The following is a 19,751-nucleotide window of genomic DNA, read 5'->3' on the forward strand; positions in this document are numbered from 1 at the left end:
ATTATTAAAATGAATATATCAAGCCCTAACCCCAAACACAAATTCAATCAAAATAGCAATAAAACCAGGTCAAATAGGAAAATCTAAACATCCATTTTCTTCATTATTAAACAAATAATCTTTTAGTGATGAAATAATGCGTGGAAACGTCGGAAAACCGAACATTGGTATAACCTTGTATTCTTCAGTGTATCTTGTGTTGTATAAGTTATCAATATTAATTCCATGCAATATTCTGCATAGTTGACAGAACGAGTGTGTTCTATGTCGAAATTTCATGTCTTTAAACTCCAGTTTCATCCATTGGAAGTACTCTTTATATGCAGTGACATTTTTGTCCAAATACTTCAAATATTCGACAAGTTTTTTCGGTGACTCAAAGTCAGGGGCGTATATAAAAGAGTTTGGTGGCGCTGTTGCGATATAATCCGACTTCGGGGCCCCTAAAACCACAGGAACTACATCATATAACAGTGAATTTCTCCAAAATTTCTCTGTAATGTAATCGTGGCAGTTGGAGTTTTCGAAAGCTAAATAAAACTTATATTTTCGATTTTTAAAATCTTTTTTTGTGTCTTTGAAGCATTTTCCTCCAAGTTGAATATCTAAACCTTCTGTTATCATTTCCTTTGCATATTTCATTCGTCGTGTAGAACCGTTCATGTGTTTTAGCTTTCCTCCGCAATTTGAAACAACCCACAGAGCTAGTTCGGTTTTATTGGCGATAATGGAGTCCAATTCTCGGTCGTTTTTAGGAAGTCCTTTTCGAAGATACAACTCTGCTTCTGTTGTATATGGGTCCCACACATCACCAAACCTCCTGGGAAAAAGCAAATCGGTTGGTAATATTTGGTGGAAGTGATGTTTTCTATTTTTTTACACTGACGTCATAACCCAGCATGTGACGTCATGGCATATTCTGGGGTGTGAACACTTCTAAATAGGGTTGCAAGCGGTCCTGAAATTGAAGCTCGAACCCCAAACTTATGCCATTAAAGCCCGAATTAGGCCCAAAAGTAAAAGTAACTGAATTTATATAACAATTCCCAACATAAAATTTAGTTAAATACAGCCAGGTGGCGCGAAGACCCCTTGTGAATGTATGAAAGCAATTTGTGTGAAAATGCTAACGGTTAAGGCTACTAAGGTTTGGTGAGGTTGTGTAATAAAAAAGTAAACTCAACCTTTTAAACTTTGTTCCCAACTATCGGTGTTTAGCAAGCTTTTCTATTGTGAGTTTTCATGTTGGTAGCCCTGCAAGTTAGATGTGAGAGCAGTTTTTAACTAAAGCCGGACCTACATACAAGACTACCCCTGACTACGATACCCCAAATGTTTTGTCTATATCTGTGTGTAATCCAGGGGTCGGCAACCTTTTAGGCGACGCATGCCAATTTACTTGTTTTCTCCATGTTTCAATGACCTCGAGTGCCAACGTTTTTCTAAATAATAATGGTTTGTGCCAGCAGGTATCAATAATAAAGAGAAAGCAGAGTGTTTTGTGCATGTAAGGCTGAATTTTAAGACAATGGCATGATAAAAACTACAAACAAGTAGTGTAACAGGTTAAATTGTTACTTCAATATAAACACGCAAATCGGGTGGCGTGCCATGAAAAACCACCTCGCGTGCCAACCTTGGACGCGTGCCAGGGTTGCTGACTGCTGGTGTAACCAAGGACTGGTGGTTTTTAGGCTTCTACGAACAAACCTCTTGGGGTTGCGTTACTTTTGTTTTAGTTACTCAATGTACGTGCCCAACAGACGGAGCTATTCAGAGCCGTTGTCTATTGTGTTTGTCTTTCCGTAGACTTCCATACATAGGTTTGTAAATCAAACTTTCGGGCCTAAACGGGTTTCTCAAAAACAATTTGGGTTCGGGTCGGGTTTCGGACTGGTATTTTCGGGTTCGTGCCCCAATTTTAGGCTCGTTTGGAACACTGTCTTGAAGGCAACAATTATTGTTAACCTTGTTCTTGAAAGCTGTAGCCATTGATATTTTATGAAGCTACGTAAGTCAATATTACCTTGGGGTCATGGTCATGTTAAAAAAGTTTAGATAGTGCGAATCGTTGATTTCAAATGGAGCAAATCGTTGTGCACGCGCGGTACTCTCTCTGCTTTGCCACACGTAAAGTTGATCTGGGCGTCTATTGTACACAAAGAAAAGGTTATTTTTCACTACAGCCTAATAAGTCAATATTCCGTGATACCTAAGTTTGGGAAAGAATTTCTCCCTTGCCGACTGCAAATGAAACACCACTGCTTTTGTTGATGATTCATTTACCTACAAAACAAAACTAAGTGTTTGATGTTTGATTTTCAAACATGGCGCTTTTGAAAAAAAGCATGCAGGTATAGACTATGGAGAAGGGTCGGCAACCTTTTGCATCCAATATTAATATCAGTCGCAGAGGGTCGTACTGACATAAATTTTGTCATTATTGCAATAAATGGACAAAACCTCAGTTTGTTACCATAAACTTTTTTAACTGGTACAGAGTGATTTTTTTACTGGTAGCCTGTTACTTCGTTGTTACCGATCGGTGTGAATTTAAGTTTGTCAGGCAAACGTAACAATTATGGCCTGTGACGCGACAGTCGATAAAACAATTAGTGTTCTACTGAATAATGACAATTGCCTGTCTGTAAAGTTAGAAATCAGTTTGTAAATTACCTCGTGGTACGTACGTGTAAAAAGTTCATTTCAAACACTGTCGTTTTCTTTTAGCAGCTAGTAAATAATAAATTGCTGATTTTGACAAGGTGATTTGAGTTACTGGCTTTTTTACATTATGCTGGTAAGTTTGGTTTGATCCCATGATAAGTAGTTTTTATTTCTAATTCTGAGAATGTTTGCTTGTTGGACAAAACTTGTTTAGCGTTTTGCAGTCGAATTTAAGACTCGAACCCCTATGGCCAAACAGTTGGTATGCTCCGTTTATTGTGTTCTAATGTGCGATTTATCGATGCTTTATGCTTTGTTTGTGCGACGCCTAAACAGGAGCAGGCAAAGAAAGCGTTACAAGCTGCTTTTCTGAAAGAGACGCTGGTCGTAGGTTGCCGACCCCTGCTGTACAGAATGGTTCAGAGACAATAACATTACTTGTTTTAAGCCTTCATAAAACAACATCTATAATAACGTAACATTGAAAATTTTAAGATAGGGTTTAAAGATTGTTGTTGTTACCTTATCTAAAGCATAAACAACATCACAATTTCCACAATGGTAAGGCATCGATGCTACTCTTTTAGATCCAATCGAGTTGTGCCGAAGATAGATAATTGTAAACTAAAAACAAGAAATCCATGAAATAAAAACACTAATAAAATCTACATTCAAGACACGTTTTGTATCTTTATTAGGATGTAGTTATAAACAAACAATTGTTAGTTGTTAACAACTAGCATCTTGTGATGTTTACTTGCATTGTGATTGGCAAAGTTAAGTTTATTTCGCTTGGTGAAACAAAATGTAGTGTATAGCATTAAGATGTCCAAGCCGGAAGTAGCTTCGCAACGTCAAAACTTTGTGGGGCGCAAAATATTGGATGGCACAACTGGTGGATACAGAGGTGAAAACGGGCCTAAAACTGAAGCCCGAACCCGATTCGTGTTTGAGAAGCCTGTTTAGGCCCGAAAGTTTGATTGACAGGCCTTTACATTGAAGCCCCAGAAAAGACAACAAACACAATAGACAATTGGTCTTCAACAAGACGTTTTAGAGCTTTTTGACATTCGGTCAGGTCCCGAAACTAGCTACTTAGCTAGTTAAATTTATTTTAAAAAACTACTGACACAGAGTGTAATGTCAGGCCCGTTTTTTTTTATTTTTGAAGAAACCTAAGACCGAACCCGGCCCGACTTATTATAACAGCCAACTTGATTCTTACAAAAAGGTTCCCTGTCAATCATTAAAGTGGCCATTCATGCTATCAAATTTCCGTTGTATTTTTGTCTCAAAACCTTGATACTGATGTTTGAATACACTCTCCTAATCTAGGCATTGTGAGGCAGTGATCAATTGGTAAACAGACTTCTGATTGCAAGTATATGAATGATTTACCTTTCCTGATACCGTTACTAGCTCACACAAACGCACACTTATGCACTGCGAATTCAGTGCAATATAAGTTATTTAATACAAACTTACTTTTTGTTTTTGCGCGTCTTGTAAGCTTTTGTTGAGTTTTGCATAAAACTCTTCAGGAGTTAAATCTTTCAGATCATCCGATTTCTGCCGCAATTCTTCCCCCGGCGCATAATACAGGGGAGAATCCATGGTCTATAAAACAAAAAATTTTGCTCAGGTATACAAATAAGTATTACAAAACAGTTCAAAAGAATATGAGAAGTTTATCATGTGACAAGTCACTTTACGCCAACAATTTAATGAATAATACGTTGTCGTACATTCATTACTTTGGGATCTACCCTGAAGCGTTATTGTAAACCAGCGGTTTCCAAACTGGGGTCCGCGGTCCTTTAGGGGTCCGTGAGGCAATTTTTAGGGGACCGCAAAGCGGTTACAGTTATTCTATAATCTTATTTGGCGTCAGTTTGTGCCACTGAATAAGTTTAAATCAAAGTAGAATTGAGAATCAACTGTCTCCATTGCTTAACAGTAGCCTTTATTTAATGACAACCATCACAAATGTAATTGTTCGCGCACAATTGTAGTGCATTTATCTTGTCTGTGATGTCACAAGCTGTGTTTGGATGACTTTTATGCGCAATTTTGCAAAACTAGCTAAAATCCTGAAATTAACTTTCGTTTTTATGAAACACATATTTAGGCTCAAGGACCGCGAGCCCTCAAAATAATGGCAAAGGGACCGTTTCGAAAAAAATATGAAAAAGTTTGGGAACCGCTGATGTAAACGATGATACTTAAAAGCAAGAGACCCCCTGCTACCCCTGGAATTTCAATGTATCTCAAATTTAACATTTTGTGACGAAAACCTAAATGAAGTGGTATTAAGACAGTGAATGTATTGCCAAGCGAGTTTAACGAGATTTGCTCTATTTTTGCTTCTGGTGTTTTTACATAATATTTGCCGTTTCTGCCTTCGAACAGACAAAATGAATGCTTAATTTACGCGCGGCAACGTGGGAATTTTTACATCATACAGTGTTTCAGGTTTTAGGCAACGCATTTGAACAGTACATGTTTATGTCTAGCTGTACATATTTTTTGTAAATACGACTAGTGTTTAAAATAGGCCAAAAAAGCCATAAACCAACAGATTTTCTTTTACGGTTCTATGGTTCTGGACTAGCGGTTATAGCACTCATATTTGCATATTACGCAAGGTCATTTGAAGGCGCCATACAGAAGTTTGTCCGTCTCGCAAGCATTGACAAGCCACGGGGTTAGAAAAATGTCTACGGTGGGATTAGAACCCACAGAATTTTTTGAACAAACAGTATTATTTCAATCATAAACATTGCTGCCAAGGTAGTGGTGTATAAAGAATACATCGTTCAGACGTTTCGACAATTTCTGTTGTCATCTACAATCAAGCTGCAGAACACGGTGTATAAGGCACTAAGGGAAAAGCCAGATGTGTGAAGTGACGTCACAGACGATAACAGGGAACTGGCGTTTAGAACGGTGGCGTAGACGAAAAGATAAGAACCGGAGATATGGGTCAGGTGTTGAACAGACGCAGGGCATGGAAACTGTGTCGATGTTGAGCTCGGGTTCATGGTTTTGAATGAAAAGCGATTAAACAACAGTCTCACGCGGTCTTGGTTTGCGTCCATAATCTCCGGCTCGGCAAAATTAACTTTATGTGACGGATTCGATAAAATGTGCCGACACACTTCTGATTTTTGGTCCATGCGATGTTCTTTGATTCTTACAGCGAGATTTCGTTGCGTTTCCCCAATATATGAAGCGCCGCATTTGCAAACCTACCGGTAAACAACGTTAGTTCTTTTGATGTGTTCCTGGCGCTCTTTTATCGGAAAATACCGTGAAAGTTTGTTCGTTTCATGGACAAGACGTAAGCGGATGTTGGCCCTGGTTCGACGAACAAAATGCTCCAATTCACGCGCAATGTTGTAAGATACTGGGCCGAGAAATGGAAGTCTTGCAACCACGTATCTCTCCTCGTTTGGGCCGTTGTTTAATACCTTTGATTGGTGTTTTTTGTTCAGAAACCCTTTGATACACCCGTCCACAAAGTTGTGGGGATAACCATTCGCTCCAAGCATTTTCTTGACCTCCTTAAATTCTTCATGCATTATTATGTATGAATTAGCGATTCCGTACGCCCCTGTTTAGAAGACACAGTACTAAATTCCGCTTATAACGAACAGGTATGAAGCTTTCCCATTTGGTGTAAAGGCCAGTGTTGGTTGGCTTCCGGTAGGTACAGGTATTAATTCCTATACTTGTTTTTTCCACCATGACGTAGAGAAAGTGAATGGTGCCGCTTTGCTTTTCTTCTTTGCTGAAGGTGATGTTGGGATGTACCGAGTTTATGTTTTTTAAAAACTCATGAAGAGCAGTTTTAGAAGAAAAAACCAAGAAAAGGTCATCCACGTAACGACACAGAATCTCAGATTTGTTTTCCGTCGTGGTGGATTTTAAAGCGGTGTCGACAACGTAGTTCATAAAAATGTCAGCTAGCAGAGGTACAGTAGGTGATCCCATCGCAATGCCGTCGATCTGCTTATAGTACTGTCCGTTAAATTGAAAGGTGGTAGTTGTAGCGGCCCAATGTAGCATTTTTTTCATAATCCTCTTGTTTAACCCGTTAAACGTAGTGTCACTTTGCTGAAATATGGAATTGAGCACGATGGAAATGGTAAATTCCACAGGTATGTTGGTGAAAAGGTCCCGAACATCAAAGGTTGCCAATATTTTGTCGTGAAATGACTTGCCTTTAAGTAAGGTGGTGAAGGCGAAGGTGTCCTTGATATTGGTGTAGTGTTCCCGCAGTTCGGACAAGGACAATGATAGCCAGGTTGCGCAGGCATGATTAAAGCTTCCACATGACGATAAAATCGGTCTGAGGGGAGTGGACGGCTTGTGGATCTTGGGAAGACCATACAGGGTGGGTGTGGTGGCGCTAGTAGGATGGATACGCAAATAGTCTTCGTCGCTTAATGCCTCTGCCTTCTTTAGGTAACGGATGTGGTTTTGGAACATGCTTAAATTGGCCAGGTTGTCATCTGACGAGCAGGGTTTGAACTTTTGTTTGTTTGCGATAATGTCCATCATTTTCGAAACATAGACAGAACGATCCATCAAAACTACTCCGTTGCCTTTATCTGGTTTGCTGATGATAATATTCTTGTCCGCCTGTATTGAGCGCAGGGCATCCCGTTCTTCATCAGACAAGGTAGCTGCATGCCGTTTTCGCTCACGAAAGAAATAAGAAATGTACCGACTGTACAGACTAATAAGCTTTTGTTTCAGGAGAATTCGATTCGAATGATTGAGGTGTAGACGCAGTTGGTGGTAAATATATTCAAATTCTGCTGTGATATGAGGCACCCTGGTTGTATTCTTTATACACCCCTACCTTGGCAGTAATGTTTATGAATAAACTACTTTTCAAGTCCGTGTATAGTGTTCCTAAGTGTTATTTCAGTTACGAAATTTACACTTAAATGTACAAACAGTTGTCTGAAACCAAAACCTATTCTACTTTACGGCAGCGGTTCCCAACTTGTGGGTCGCGACCGCAACTGGGGTCGCCTTAGGCATGGTTCCTAACTCGTTTTAGGCCATGGACCACTAGCCCCAATCAAATAAACTTATGGGCAAGTTTATTGTCGAGAGAAAAAACAGTCAATTTTGATTTAGAGCGTACTAATTACATTTTTGGGGTTCGCCACAACTTGGCAAATGTTATCAGAGGGTCACGGCACCAGAAAGGTTGGGAACCGCTGCTTCACGTTCAACGTGTTGTAAAATCAAACAATCGCTTTGTAAGTATTATATTTTCCTAATAGTTAGTTTTCAAACTTACATAAATTTCTGTCATTTTTGAGTTGTTGCTGTTTTGTCCCGGAATGGTTTTGTTGAACGACATGAACTGCTTGGCCACCATTTGGTATTTGTTCCATTCAAAATCATTCCAAAAGATTATGAACGCAAGAGACAGAGAAGTCAATACACAAAACATACAAAAAATGGTGCACCTTAACTTTGATAATTCCATAATTAGGTTACATTCCTGCAGTGTTTGCAAAAAGTTATGTTACAACACTGTTAGCGGCTATGTGATCTGAAATTGAAACGTTGCCATAAAACTCAAACAGTATTGTAATTAAAGAATAGCAGTAAACAATAAGACTTATTCAATTCAAGATTTTCAGCCACTATAAAACCAAACAAACGATAAAGTCGTGTACAATTAAAGCTGGTTGTAAAAGCTTAGGACTTCGATACCATTTGTTTTTATCCTGCTAACCCTTATAGCAACACAATGCACCTGCTGAAGACCTCGTTCCGAAAGTTTCCATCTTTTTTACAAACACTATACTAAAGTCTGACTTCAGGCAAAAAGATGGGTCTAAGCTTTCTAGTTCTTTTACAAAGCCGTTTTTGCCCTGACACGCTTCACTTAGTACAGTGGTTCTTAACCTTTTTTCTGTTGTTACCCACAAACTGTTTTGATGGATATCAATTACCCCTTTTTAGAAAAACATCACCAAATATAGCTTGCAATCCACAATAAACCCACAGAAAAACAAAGTCATTATTTATTGTACATTCAAAGGTTCATTTCAAATGCAGTTAATGGGAAGGTTGATACTGCTTTTTAGCTACGACGCATGCAAATCTGATTATCAAGAATCTAAAGATAACTATAACAGAAAATCTATGTTACCCCTTTTAAAATGCCAAATTACCCCTTTGGGGGTAATTACCCACAGGTTAAGAACCACCGACTTAGTATGTAATCCGGCATACTTAATTTTTTTGCGTTTTTACGCAATTGCGTTTGGCCTATTAACTTCTGTGTTGTCATGTAATTATTTCAGGTCCGGGCCTGAAATCCTGACACATATATCCAAGTAAAGTCAAAAACTGTCCTGAATCGTTGTTTATCACTATACAAATTATTATTTTATTGTTTCTCATATGCTTTGCGACCCCCATTGAAATGATAGAGGACAGGTAGAATACAACTGATCTCGAAGAACAAATCGAGGAACGCCTGAATTAGAAATACCGTGGACTGCAATAGGAGAACTGTTTACTGTATTTTGTCAATGTACTGATTCATATTCAACGTGCTATCTCGCTGTGGACTTTATACTGACAAAAGTCTGCTTTAATATAGCAGTGAATACTATCGGTGATTTTACGAATCAAATAAGCGCTTTAAAGCCAGTTGGGTGCATTTTTTTTCTGTGAGGGGTGGCAAAGCATCTTCAATATAACTTATGCAGCAGTCCCAAAATCTTGGAAATCAACTATTAAAATTACTCGATTTTGAAACTAAGGTTCGTTTTCGACCTTAATGTTTTTGTTGTTAGCGCAGATGCTTTCAACCTTGACCAATTTTACGCTTGTGGCACATAAAAATTGGTGTTTGCAAGTAAAGACACAACTGTTTTATCTCACTGGAGTACCTTGCTCTTGCAATGAATAAATATTTCTGCTAACTATAACGATTAATTTGACACATATAACCAGATCTTTCACCAGAATACTAGGTAAGACAAAAATATCTTTATTTTTCCATAACATCGCAAAGGGCATGCTTCAAACAAAAAAGTGTAACTTATTTAAAAACTAAGTGTCAAAAACGGCGTGTACTTCTTATGTGCTAAACAGATAACGTGATCCTTGTTTAATCATTAGCCGAAATTACAGGTGCTACTTCAACTTCAAGTACTTAAAGAAAGATAAAGAAGGCTACGACATACCTAATAAGCTTACAGAACTGGAAATCAAAACGTTGTGTTTTTCTGATTTTCAAAATGTTAGACAAACTATAGGTCGATCTTCACATTTTAATACCATATGTCTGTTTCCCATGTTTATTGGTTAGTGGCCCGAACATTTAATCAAAAACGTTTTTTTGGCGTATCTTATAACTTACTGCAAATATTTAAATATTTACAATTTTTCGGTTACAAGCAATTGTTATAGCTTATTTTATGGTGTAACACTACAAATACAAACATTTGGCTGATTGAAGAGAAAAGCGTTGGCCAAAAACCCTTAGTTGATATTTAAATCTTAGAACACTACAATTTACTTTGTTGGAGTTTATCACCAAACATTTCCTGTTGCCGTTTCGGCCAGTGCGTCTAAATTAGGAGCTTTTGTGTACAACCTCGTTTCTCAACAGAATTTTGTTTCACTAACGGCCGCTAGGGTGCCTCTTTTTTAGTTCATGGCGAAGATAAAGAAATAAGATTTCTATTGTTACATCTGCTATGGTATATAATCAACATTTATATCATGTTTATTTTTGGGCATAAATTCAACAAAACGATTTATCGATTCATTCTTAGCTGTTTTTGACCTTCGCGTCTACAGTATAATGCTTAGGTTAACAATGTAAAAATCCTGAATTATTTTTAAGCTTATTCAAAGGTTTTTTTCGGACCAGTTTCTGAAACCAAATATTCCCATCATTAGGGTTAGGGCACAATCTAACTTGTGTAAAGACTACCGTTAGGGTATAAAAAAGAATACTTTCGCGAAAGTACAGTTATATGTGACTGCGAAAACTGTCGTCTCACTAGCATCTTTACAAGAAAACCAATTCAAACACAACGCATTTTGATTTAAATTTTACGACAAGCAACGTGGTGCAACACAGTAACTGAAAGTTGATTATTGATTTTCGATTCAGTTTTTAGTTTTTACATATCGTATAGATGCACGAATTGTCAAAACAGCACATTTGTCAGTTGTGTTGAAAAAACACCATAATCGCCTAAAAAGAACGTCATAGCACCCATATATGGACATCACAATTTACATAAAATTCTTTCAAGTTAAGGCTGTTAGAGATGTGTAAAACGACCATGTTTGTCCACATTTTTTTAATTTCTAAATAATATAAACGCAAGAACAGATAGGTTAAAAGACCAAAAGTACAAAAACCAACCAATCACAAGTACAATATAGGACAGGGGTCGGCAACCCCCCGCACGCGTGCCAAGGTTGGCAGGCAAGGTGGATTTTCATGGCACGCCAACCGATTTGTGTTATTATATTGAAGTAACAATAAAACCTGTTACACTGCTTGTTTATAGTTTTATCATGTCATTGTAGTAAAATTCAGCCTTATATGCACAAAACACTATGATATCTCTTTATTATCGATATATGCTGGCACGAACCACTATTATTTACAAAAACGTTGGCACGCAAGGTCATTAACACATGAAAATAACCAGAAAATTGGCACGCGTCGCCGAAAAGGTTGCAGACCCCTGATATAGGATATCACTGATGATGGCATAAGCATTTGCCGAAACGTTTGAACAATAAAGCATGTTGCTTTTTACGTCTATTTGGGCCGTTATTTTCACCATTAAACAATATAGGTAAAGTAGCAAACCATTAACTGAACGCTTTTGTGCTAAGTTATTCAACGCTTTGTTTCAAATTGCTGACCCGAAATGACCCAAAATTAAAGGCAACACTCTCCAATAGAATAAAACCTTTCACCGTTAATCGACCTCTTACAACCACCTCATGAACAAAACGCATGTTTAAGTTTCGTACGGTTAACTGCTGATAAATTTAAAACTGCCTAAGTTTTACAAGTTCAATCAAGCCTAAATCAAAACAGGTTTTGTTTAATATGCGGCACTTGGTCATGTAGTTTCGAAAACACTAAGTTTAATTCAGTTAACTTAACCAGCTGATCAGACCTAATATGCACAGTTCGGTGTTTCCTGAAGTATCTTTTCTACGAGGGGTGCAAAATTGTAAACTGCACATAAAACCTTCAACCCTGTTTAATCATTACTTAAACTTGAAAATCATTTCGTACGAATAAGTATCATTGCTGGTCGTCCAATACATACTTATGCACTGAGCGCACATTGTTATTTTCTTTGTTTTATTGTACATCATTAATGTTTTTTTTTATTTAGTTCCCTATTATTTTGGGTTTTTGCTTTATGGATCAAATCTATTTTGTCTTGTTTATGCCCTTGGGATATTTAGCCAAGTCCCTACCAACCCTGTCTCTCCACATCCGCTAAACTAGTAATTCAGTTCCTTGCGCCACCTATCGAAATTTAGATGAATATGAGGTATGGTGTCAGCTAGCACTATTATTGCCTCGTCATTCAGCACTGTTAAACCGTCATCAAACTCAATTATAATGATAAAAAAAAATTTATAACTTACAATTAAAACATTTTTGTAAAGTATGTTTTATATGTGACCTCATAAATCTTTTACGGACTTTGAAAAACCTTGTTCTAGTTTAAGCAAAAAATTATTTTCACAATAAATGAAGTTTTATGTATTAAAACAGTTTTCATGGCCGACAGCTTGTAATAGTTTGCTTAAACAACAACTAGGTTTTTATGAGACAATTAGGCTATTTCCAAACTAACTTAATGTACATGGTTTCTGAACGCTGACAAAATAACGCAACATCATACAACACGCAAGTAAACTAAACTATAACTATCAGCAAATTGCAATTTTTTGTCGGAAAACTGTAGGCTGGGTGTATTTGTCGGCCGGGTAGAAGCTCAAGTGGGCCGCGATGTATATTTAGGATGGCGGGACGTACAACACTTCCTTATGTGGGCCACAAAGTCGATTTCGGATGGCGGGAAAAGCATCTGAGCTTTTGTACCACTGCAAACATTAGTTGTTGACATAACAAACGATGTAGGCTACATAATACAAAAACATCAAGCGAATAAATGGTAAGTAAGGTAAAGACAAAATATTTGAAAATAACGTTGTGTAAAATGTATGAAAAGACGAAACATAAAAAAAATCTAAAAAAGCGTTTCTTCTTATTTTGGACGATGTTGTTCCAGTTCACATGGCATTGGTCTTACAGCTAAGGAAAATCTACAACATTATACCTCAGGAAAGACCCACATTTGGCTCTTTATAAGTGGTGCAAAGGGGACAAATACCTATTTAAAACATGTCTCATAAAAAGCTGACGTTTAGGGATACTATAAAACTTTCTTTTCAACCCGGCCCCTCTTTTTCACGGGGTTGAAGCACGTTTTTTTTTATGTATGTACATGGGTAAAGCGTGCCCGACCATTTAGCCAAGTTCCTGCAAACCCTACCCATCCCCATGATGAATTAAAGTAGTTTCACCTATGGCTGCTGGTTGCGGTTTAAACGGTGACATGAAATGAGAGTTTGCACTGCATGAGTCATTCTTTTTTGTACAGCTGCAGTGCGATGGGTGTTTAGCCATCAAGCATCAATTTTTTCTGTATTTGGGCGTTCCATACGGGGCGCGATTTCTTGGCTTGGGGATTGTTCTACTTTTTCTCACGCGAAATAAACTCAACCCAACACACCGTAACTGGTATATTGTTGACAAATTGATTTTGCACAATCAATTAGATCAGTGTTTTCAAACTGTGGTCAGAGTTTTTCAGGTGGTACGCGAGCAGCTTTCTGCTATATTTAATTTAAGCCACATCAAAAGTTGCTGCTCAACTGGCCCAACTGATCAGCCCTGTTTTTTTGCAGAAGAAATGTCTCGGACGTTTTTTTAGGAATGGCTAACAGCTGGTTTCATACATTAGCTAGTGTAGTCAGGAAGAACTCTTAGTCTACCCATTCAAACATGATTTAGGTAGTTCACAGCAATAGAAAAAGTCACCAGGTGGTACGCGATCTGTATAAGTTTGAGAACCACTAAATTAGACGCTGTGCTATTATTTGAGATCAGCAGCATCGATTTTACGAAAGTAGAAGAGGTTGTGTTTGACGAAACTGCCCCGACCATCTTTCCATCGTCCTCAAGGACCGTCCCCGGGGCGCTCGGAATTGGCCTGTCATATCACAGGTAACGTTCCCAGGAACCGCGCTGCTGTTTCCGTTTAGGCTGGTCAAATTAGCCGGTATGAATCTCTCGCCAGGTTCGTGCGGTCGGTGGTGAACATACGGCAGAACATACTCAGAACACATGACCCAAGTATCAGTAAAAAGCAGGACACTTGACACGATAAACCATAGTTTAATTTGGCATCCTTGCTGTTTTATGAAACCATTCAATGAAAATGAGATAAATAAGTGACAATTCATATAAATTTGACTTGAATCGACTCGATCCGCGACCAGCTCCAGCGAAAAAAGTCGCTTTTTAAATTTCCGTCTTAACGGCTTGATCGGTCAATTGTATATTTTGTTTTGACAGCGCGGCAATTACAAATGTTCCGGACAATTAACATCCTTTGTTTTACAATCAGTCTCTTTTTACTTGCTATAATCTTTCCCGGGGCAATATAATAATTGATATGTTAAATTTGAATTCCATTCACAACCGTTCTGGTATCAGTTACGCAAAAATCGTTAAAAAAGGTTTTATATTACAATTTTTTTTGTGTTTAAAAAAGAGGAAAACAGCATAAATGTATTGCAAACAGTAACATTAAATACGCATTTGCTAAACGTTTGTTGTTTTACTAAAGGCTGGTTCTTCGAACAGCCGCTATCTTAACCATGTCTGCAGTTTAAAAGTGTTTTTTGTCATTTTAAATACAAATTCTGCTGATTCCAAATCTAACTGTCGAACATTAATATACACACACATATATATTTATGTATATATTGCTTTCCTAGTCGAGTGTAGCGCGTTGAATTACTTACTTTTAGTTCATAGACATCTTATTCCTGAAAATAAAATTGGCATCCCAGAGTACCGGATACCATATTTTATCACTTTCGCTTGTTCGGTAATAATGGGTTAGCGACGGCGGCGCTCAAAACAATTGTTATTTGTCAGTGGTGCGTAAAACTTATAAACTGTGTTTGCGTGTGGTCGTATTTTTTCAATTAGGCAGTCAGCTAACAGATTGTTGGGCAAAGGTTGTTAAAATTGTAAGGCCAAAAAAATATGAAATCTCTTTATTTTAGAGTTGTACAATTTTAGTGACTTTACGACATACGTGAGAAAACGGTTTAAATTTTGGCGTATTTCTTTTGGCTGGTAATAATTGATAATTGTGTTAGTTCTTTAATTTGATGCAGCATGGTTGTTTAATAAGATTTTTGGTCATTGATAATTGAAATGAATAACTTAAAACTAAAAATTATGTATCAGCAATAACATTTATTTATTCTGTGAATTTTTCAATTTTTTATTGATATTTTTTTCATGCATCTGTTGAATATGGTTGGAAGTTTACATGCAAATAATTGTTGATTGTTTTTCAGATGTTATTTTTAATCAGAACAAGATGACAAGTGGAATAGCTCAGGCTTTTCTATTCACACTTTGTTGGACATTGTGCTCAACATATATTATTGAACTCAAACACACTGTGGGATATGGTGCAACTATTTTTAATGCAACTGTCGATGATAGTACAGCATTTTATGAACTGGTCACAACTGAGTCTACCATTTTTGAACCACCTGTGCCGTTTAAAATTAACAGACTTACAGGTGCTGTTTATTACACACCAAGTGGTACGCAAAGAAATTACTATGAATCAAAGAACTATCATTTATTAGTAAAAATATCTGTGCTACATTCTAAGACTTTTATTACTGTTCCATTGACAATTATCTTCAATCCGCTACTTCTAAGTAGTGAATCACCGCAAGAAATATCCATACAGTACAGCAGGCCTGGACAGTCACTTTATGAGATTTTACCTAACTTAGAATCAGAACACACTTGTCCGAATATCTTACATGTTGCGAGCTTGTGCTCATGTAAAAGGACAGAAAATGAATTGATTGGCAACCTAGACCCAAACAAAAGGGAATTTATGCAAAATATTGAAGATTGTAATCTTGACAATGTGGTAATACCAACACAGACAATTTTGATAAAAGTTCAAAACAATCCGACAATAGCACATCCAGAGGTTTTGCCCAAAAGAAGAAAAAGAAATGCAAGAAAAAGAAGAGGTAGTGGTATCCGATTTCAATCACGTCGTTTTACTGCCCAAGTCCATGAAAATCGCCCAAGTCCATTACCAGTTAAAACCATGCAAGTGTATGATAAAAATGGGCCTGTTGAATCTAATGTCATCTACAAATTAGAAGCAGGAGCAGACCAACGCAGTCTTTCAATGTTTGAGATTAATACAGAAACTGGGGCCATTACAACACAGCAACCCCTGGACAGGGAACAAATGGCCAGGCATGTATTCACTGTAACAGCCAAAAGAGGTGATGCTTTTGCCAGATGCACTTTAACTGTGAACGTCCTTGATGTAAATGACAATAGACCCATTTTCGAGAAGCAAAACGGCTACAAAGTGGATGTACAGGAAAACGCTGCAAACGGAACTCATCTGACTAATCTTCGTGCTACTGATGCTGATTCTGGAAATAATGGTCAAGTTTCTTACAGAATTTTAAGAAGCTCACCACCTACCAAATCATTTACTATTGACAGCAATGCAAATTTGTTGGTGAATGGTTTGATAGACCGAGAACTGGTCCCCACTTATACACTAGTTGTAACAGCTTATGATAATGGTGATCCAGTATTTTCAAGCACGCTATCTGTTAGAGTTTCTGTACTAGATGAAAACGACAATTATCCCCAATTTACCAAGTCAATGTATTCAGTAAATGTAAGAGAAAATGTGCAAGGGAACACTGGAATTACATCAGTCGAAGCAACAGACAAAGACCAAGGTATGAACGGCATTGTCACCTACGAGCTATTCGGTGGCAACAACAAGCGAAAGTTCTCTATCAACAGTAACACAGGTGAAATATTTGTGAGAAAAAGTTTAGATTATGAAGAGTCACATGATGGTTTCATGCTACATGTCCGAGCGTCAGACGGGGGCACACCTCCATTGCTTAACACATCTGGTTTGGTGCGAATAAGAGTCCTGGATATAAATGATAACCCACCTCGATTTTTAATGAAGACATACCCTGTTACGATTCCGGAAAACACAAATCCTGGAAACCCAGTTACAAGTGTGTTTGCAGCTGATGATGATCACAATGCGCAAGTTACATACTCTATTATTTCAAGTCAGTATGTCCCCTTTAGGATTGAACCCAAATCTGGAAGCATCTTTGTTTCTCGCAAATTGGATTACGAAACAAAACAAAGGTACCAGTTTACAGTCAGGGCATCAGACAATGGTAGTCCAAAAAAGCATGATGAAGCTACCGTTGTAGTGACCATTCGTGATGTAAATGATAATGCACCTTATTTTACTGAAACACGATATGAGGAAAGGATTGCTGAAGATACCGGGTTGGGTACTGAGATACTTCGTATCACTGCGGAGGACCCTGATAAACAGGCATTCCATGGCATTACATACACCCTAATTAGCGGTGACACTACACGGACATTTGGTGTTAGTACTAGGGGAGACTATGGCTCACTAACTCTGCAAAAGAAGCTTGATTTTAATCGCAAGAATCGCTACAAACTGACAGTAAGGGCTTCTGATGGCTCGATGAGCAACACAACTTTCGTTTACATCAATGTAACTGACACTAACTCCCACCAGCCTGTGTTTGACCAGAGCACTTATGATGTTGCTATGGATGAAAATGTCAGCAACAGAACGCTTGTAAGACAAGTTCATGCTAGTGATGATGATGTGGGCGATAATGCAAGAATTACATACTGCTTCACAGAACCTGTTAGGTGAGCTGTTTTGCTAAGACTTTACATACAGCTAACATGTTTAAAAATATTTGAAAGGATATTATATGTAAATGTGTAGTTTTTTTTATGGTTCTATAATACAGTAAACCTTGGTTATTCTGGGCCCGTTTGGACCATAAAATTTGTCCAGATTAGTCAAAGATCCTGATTAACCAATGTTGATCATTTATACCTCAAGTTTTGTCTGAATTATGTGATGATCGGGATTAACTGAATCCGGTTTAACCAAGGTTTACTGTACTGGCAAATTTTTAAAGGGGTCTAAATCTATGTATGGTGGTTTCATTTTCTTCAGCAAACAAATTGTTAGTTTAACAAATCTCAAAGTAGGCATGTTTTTGTCTTTAGCAAATTTACCATTGACGGAGTGACTGGGGAAATTCGAACCTTAAAGAGATTGGACTTTGAAACTCAGAGGAGAATAACTCTTTCTGTGAAAGCGGTTGACAATGGCTTGCCCCAAAAGGAAGACTTTGCGGTCGTTGTTATCAACCTTAGAGATGTAAACGATAATTATCCAATCTTTGACAAAAGACAGTACACAGGTAATAACATTATATCTTGAAACGCTAGCCTTTAAAAGTATCTTCATAGAGTAGTATCTTTAACAATGACAACAGCAATAGTTCAAACTTCTACCAAAAAAAAAATTGGAAAAAAAATTTTGAACTTTTTTTTAATCAGTGAAATTTTTATCAGTGGTTGTCTTTTTTAAGGTTCTGTGTCTGAAGGCAGTGACATTTATGAACCAGTGGTTACTATCCATGCAACTGATCTAGACTCAGGAGTTAACCGATTGATTCATTACACATTTGACAATGGTGATGACGGCGATGGCTCATTTACTATTGACAGGATGAGTGGCACTGTCAGAACTGCCCAACTGTAAGATATATATTTTAAAAACTCCTAAATTTCAAGATACAAAATCTTCTGTTGCAACAATATTGTCATGGTTTAATGTAGTTTAAATTAGGAAAATAACAGCCTAAACATGTATGTATGTGAAAAGCGATGTGCTTTATTATTCAAACGTTTCTGCATATGCTCATGCCATCATCAGTGATATCATGCATTTGCCGAAATGTTTGAATATATATATATAATAAAACATGTCACTTTTTATGTCTGTTTGGGCTATTATTTTCCTCAAAAAGCTTATGAACAGTGCTGTGTATAGTGTCCCTAATGTAGTTTTGTGGAAACAATTTATATTAATAGTGATGAAATTGTAAAATATATATATTGATTATTTACAAGTTGTAAATGTTTTCAAGTATAAATCTGGTCTTTTTTTCTGCTGTGTTTGTTTCAAGTTTGTGTAACAGCCTGTATGCAATTGTAGGGCCGTTTGAGGTACTAACACCTTTCAATTTGCTTTGCAGTTTGGACAGGGAATCTATTAGTCAGTACAGACTAGTGGCATTTGCGGTAGACGGTGGGACACCACCCAAAAGCTCATCGGTTACAATAATTGTCAAAGTACTCGATGTCGACGACAACCCGCCTCGTTTCCAGGAGGACATAATGTATTTTAAAGTCAACGAAAGTGTTAAACCACATGATGTTGTTGCAAGAGTTGAAGCCGTGGACCCTGATTTGCCAGACCCAAATTCACGGATACGTTACCGCCTCGACCATGACCCAGTTATCCAGCGACAGTGGGACATTGATTCCGATACCGGCGACCTTTCAACTATGCACCAGTTGGATTATGAAACCAAAACGAACTACACAATTGTGGTGATTGCAATGTCTAAAGGCCTTGTTAGCCAGGTTGGTCAACTTTTTACTTTTTGACTATAAAGGTTTATCGATGAACAGTTATTTAGTATATGAGCTGTTGCTGCCAGGCATAAGATCAACTATATAGATCTCTTTTGGCAACTGTATTTTTATACCGGCATTTCGACGCCCCAAACAGGTTGCCTTCATCAGGGTAAAT

The 19,751-nt window shown here is 37.6% G+C and overlaps 2 protein-coding genes across 2 annotated transcripts in view; one reads left to right on the plus strand and one right to left on the minus strand.

The window, feature by feature from the left end:
• Positions 1-36: 36 nt before the first annotated feature.
• Positions 37-8,176, minus strand: LOC145232848 (3-galactosyl-N-acetylglucosaminide 4-alpha-L-fucosyltransferase FUT3-like). The gene is made up of 6 exons (XM_080097527.1): positions 7,985-8,176; positions 4,153-4,284; positions 3,190-3,291; positions 2,213-2,286; positions 2,027-2,149; positions 37-820 (listed from the first exon to the last, which is right to left on the minus strand). Exons 1-6 carry the CDS (start codon positions 8,174-8,176, stop codon positions 70-72), a joined length of 1,374 nt encoding a protein of 457 aa, XP_079953653.1. The 3' UTR covers positions 37-69.
• Positions 8,177-15,343: 7,167 nt separating this feature from the next.
• LOC145231955 (cadherin EGF LAG seven-pass G-type receptor 1-like) overlaps positions 15,344-19,751 on the plus strand; it is a 31,500-nt gene continuing 27,092 nt past the window's right edge. Inside the window, exons 1-4 of the mRNA XM_080096427.1 lie at positions 15,344-17,785; positions 18,155-18,351; positions 18,523-18,691; positions 19,192-19,582. Of these exons, the coding sequence (XP_079952553.1) occupies positions 15,387-17,785; positions 18,155-18,351; positions 18,523-18,691; positions 19,192-19,582 (3,156 nt within the window). The 5' untranslated portion in view covers positions 15,344-15,386. The remainder of the gene's footprint in view (positions 17,786-18,154; positions 18,352-18,522; positions 18,692-19,191; positions 19,583-19,751) is intronic.

Source organism: Phallusia mammillata, chromosome 6 (genome assembly GCF_965637545.1).
Source record: "Phallusia mammillata chromosome 6, kaPhaMamm4.hap1.1, whole genome shotgun sequence".
NCBI classification, from domain to species: domain Eukaryota; kingdom Metazoa; phylum Chordata; class Ascidiacea; order Phlebobranchia; family Ascidiidae; genus Phallusia; species Phallusia mammillata.